This window comes from Vicia villosa, linkage group LG6 (assembly GCF_029867415.1).
Source record: "Vicia villosa cultivar HV-30 ecotype Madison, WI linkage group LG6, Vvil1.0, whole genome shotgun sequence".
Taxonomy (NCBI): domain Eukaryota; kingdom Viridiplantae; phylum Streptophyta; class Magnoliopsida; order Fabales; family Fabaceae; genus Vicia; species Vicia villosa.
In genome coordinates this window covers 71,682,910-71,686,805 of record NC_081185.1, presented here as the reverse complement: position 1 = coordinate 71,686,805, position 3,896 = coordinate 71,682,910, and the positions used below count along the sequence as shown (strand labels likewise).

General features: G+C 37.7%; 1 protein-coding gene across 1 annotated transcript; it reads right to left on the bottom strand.

Moving 5' to 3' along the window:
• Positions 1-295: 295 nt before the first annotated feature.
• LOC131611641 (chloroplast envelope quinone oxidoreductase homolog) lies at positions 296-1,558 on the bottom strand. Its single transcript, XM_058883568.1, has 4 exons — positions 1,502-1,558; positions 1,261-1,411; positions 1,092-1,183; positions 296-1,016 (listed from the first exon to the last, which is right to left on the bottom strand). Exons 1-4 carry the CDS (start codon positions 1,556-1,558, stop codon positions 324-326), a joined length of 993 nt encoding a protein of 330 aa, XP_058739551.1. The 3' UTR covers positions 296-323.
• Positions 1,559-3,896: the final 2,338 nt, after the last annotated feature.

The following is a 3,896-nucleotide window of genomic DNA, read 5'->3' as shown; positions in this document are numbered from 1 at the left end:
TTAGTTGTATAGGAATAGCTTAAGTAAAATTTGTTCTATTATAATATTTAGATATATATGATATCAGGAAGTTAGTATCTGAAACCTATTTTAGTCAAAATTCTAATTCTATTGCTTACATATAGATAAACATCACTTGAAATTATTAAAATTATTAGATACATTTAGTACTTTTATTAATAAAATATATTCTTAATGAAAACAAAAAATATCAAAGATGCTAAAAATACAAAATTAGAAACATTTACACAAAAGGGTATTCTAAGAATACTTATTCATATAATTTAGTGTATGCATATATTATAGAGCACCGTACTGCATATTCAGAACTCAAAAATGATCTTCCCAGTTGCATGACCATCAATACTCTTAGCCCAACCATCTTCAGCTTTTTTTATAGGATATTTGGAGTCAATAACTGTTCTAAGTTTTCCTTGCTTAACCAAATCAACAAGATATTGAAGATCCCTACCATTTGGAAGTAAAAACAATGGCACAAGTTGCTTCTTGGGGAAGGTAAGTTTCTTAAGAGCAAAACTCATCACTGAACTAGGTGTAGGACTTATGTCTACCACCTTACCGTTCATGCTTAAATTAGCCTCAAAAATTGACCATGGAAACTCATTTGCACAATGAATCACTGCATCATATTTCTTACCAGAAGGACTCTTTAATGCAGCACCTTCTGGTGTTTTATAATCAATCACCTCATCAGCTCCTAAGCTTTTGACGAATTCGATGTTTCTAGCCCCGCAGGTGGCCGTCACATGAGTGTTGCCCAACTTTGCCAATTGAACTGCATAGTGGCCTACACCACCTGATGCAGCAGTGATCAAGATGTTTTTCCGTTCACCGCTTCCGTCGAGTTTGATTCCTATTGTTTGTGAAAGTGCTTGGAGAGCTGTTATACTGGCTGCAACAGGTAAGCCGGCGAATTCGGATGCTGAGATTTCTGGTGGTCTTAAGGCAGTGACACTCTCCTTAACAACAGCAAACTCAGCTAGTCCTCCACCACTCTACCATGAAATAATTTAATTCTCAAAAAATAAATATTATATTCAAATGGTACAAATAGTAGAAAAAAAATTTACAAAGGGACTCATTAAGCCTAAAACTTTGTCACCAACTTTGAACTTTGAAACACCTTTACCAACCTCCATGACTTCTTCTGCTACATCCATACCTATTACAGAATGCATATATGGGGAAGATGATTATTCTTATATGTTTGACTTCTAAAATGAATATCTAGAGAGTTACATGGTATATATGGAAATTTGGTAGGAACAATTGACCACAGAATGCCTTTCTGTATTTGCCAATCAATTGGATTTATACTAGCTGCTTCCAATTTTATCAAAACCTCATCTTTACGAGGAATGGGTATGGGAACTCCAACATGCTGCAATAACTCAAAATTATTGTTATCTACTTAAACAAAAATGAATATTACATGCGAGATAATAGAATAATGAAATGAGGTTGAAGAACCTTTAAGTGCATTGGGTCCTCCACCATAGACATTGTATTGAACAGCATGCATGAGTCTGTTTTCCATCATCATAGCTAGAGAAACTGTGAGAGTAGTGAATTGAACCACTAAATAGGCTATGAATTAGAAAACATAGATGAAAATGGAAACATACTTATAAAAGTACAAGGGAATAAAGTTACTGACTTGCCAGCTAAGCATTAAAGGTTCTAACTGATTTCTAACCGTTTACTGTTATCGGTCAATTAGTTTTATACCAATGATGTGGTGCATATTAGTCAAACTCTTATATTGTAATGGTTAGATTTTGTGAACAATAAAATATCAGAAACTCCTTTTCTATTTCCATGAGCTTTCTGCATTTTTTCTTGTTGACAATGGTGTATCACCATTAGATTTCACATGGTATCAGAGTCTAGTTCTACGTAGTTGTTGAGCCATGACATAATCATGGTGTTGTATTGATCCCACGTGTTAGAGTCTCTATCTTCATCAGGCGGGCGAGGTAAGGTGCCATTGATGAAGTGGAGCTAGTGTTTGGAATAAAATGCGACTTGCACAATGATAAGCCTAGGCCACCCATCACCAAGTTTTACACACGCAGGCAGCGACTCCCAAGGAGTGCAGAGTCAGGAGATGCGAATCAGGGGGCGTGACCCTTGGTGAACAGACACACCCACCCGAAGGGATGCAACCCTTGGAACCAAACAGCATCAAATCTAACAGTTATAACCCTTCAAATTAATTGTGCCAATTAGGAACAGATGTAAATACAGTATAAATAGAAGCAAATCAGAATTAGGAAGGCATTCAGAAAATTTAGGAAGAATTTGAATTGTGGAGAGACAGGCTCTCGAAAACCTGTGTTGTAATATTCCAATATTATCTACATAAATTTCAGTTTTCATATTTTCAATTCTGTTCCATTTTTTGGTTCTTATCAATTGGTATCAGAGCACCGTCCAGGTGCTTTGCTTCCAACTATGGTGACAACTCGATCTAATCCCGAAAACCCAGACACAATGGAGAGAATTTTAGAAATGTTGATGGCGGACCGACAAAACCGAGATGTAGAACGACAACAATTCGAAACACGCTTTGCACGTCTAGAAGCCATGGTGGAAAATTTGTCCAAGCATTCAGAAGATGGCACACCCAAAGGTTCCATCAATGGAGAACGTTCAACCAAGGTCCACACCGGAGAAAGAAAAACAGAACGATGGAGAAAATTGGCAATCCCCATATATGATGGAGAATCCGATGCTTATGGCTGGATAAATAAATTGGAACGCTTCTTTCAAATGAGAGAAATCCTTGAAGAAGAGAAAATTCAGGCAGTTATGGTGGCTCTAGAGGGAAAGGCACTATCTTGGTTCCAATGGTGGGAAAATTGCAATTCTGATATTGGATGGGAAGATTTCAAACTTGCCATTCTTGAAAGGTTCCAAACTTCAGCCACTCTCAACCCTTTTGCTGCCCTCCTTGCACTTAAACAAGAAGAAACGGTGGAAGAGTACGTTGAACAATTCGAAAAGTTTGCAGGTATGCTGAAAACTATCGATGAAGAACATTTAAAGGACATTTTTGCGAATGGATTAAAGGAAGACATTGGGGCAGAAATTAAACTCTACGAACCACCCACTTTTTCAATCATGGTCAAGAAGGCATTAATGATCGAACAAAAAAATAGAGCAATTTGGAAGGTGGGACCGAATGCCCCTTCTAACTCAAATTCAAAATTCAACAACTCGTATCGAAGCCCATCCTATTCGAAGACTATTACTTATGGTGTTAGTCAGAAAGGTGGAGGAAAAAGTAATGGCCCTTCTAATTCTTTTACGGGAAGTGTATCTGTGAACAAACCAGAAAACAACAACCGACCCAGAGGATTTCAACGGTTAACCGAAGCAGAACTTCAAGAGAAGAGGAAGAAAGGAGAATGTTTTCGTTGTGAAGAAAAATGGAGCACTTCTCATGTATGTAGAAATAAACAACTTCGGATAATGTTAGTAACAGACGAAGATGATGTTGAAAACTCCGAAGAGGAGCCCGAACCCGAATTTGGAGAAACGCCCCAATTATCCATGAATAGTATTGTGGGATTTACTTCTCGCCGATCTTTGAAGGTTTGGGGAAGTATTGATGATAACAAAGTCATAGTACTGATAGATTGCGGTGCCACCCACAACTTCATTTCAAAGGAACTAGTGGAAAAATTACAATTAGAAGTGGAAGACACTCCATCATACGTTGTAGAAGTTGGAGATGGTCACAAAATCAAATGTAAGGGAGTATGCAGAAAGGTTCCCTTGAAAGTGCAAGAAGTACAAGTACAACAACAGTTCTTCTTATTCGGCCTTGGAGGCGTGGATGTGGTTTTAGGCATGGAATGGTTAGCAAGCCT

Bases quoted from the DNA above. Each gene is read 5' to 3' on its own strand.
- LOC131611641 (XM_058883568.1), bottom strand. From the start codon at position 1,558: ATGGAAAACAGACTCATGCATGCTGTTCAATACAATGTCTATGGTGGA. The intron at 1,412-1,501 runs GCACTTAAAGGT...AATAATTTTGAG, and splicing joins TCTATGGTGGAGGACCCAAT to TTATTGCAGCATGTTGGAGT. The intron at 1,017-1,091 runs GTAAATTTTTTT...ATTTCATGGTAG, and splicing joins TAGGCTTAATGAGTCCCTTT to AGTGGTGGAGGACTAGCTGA.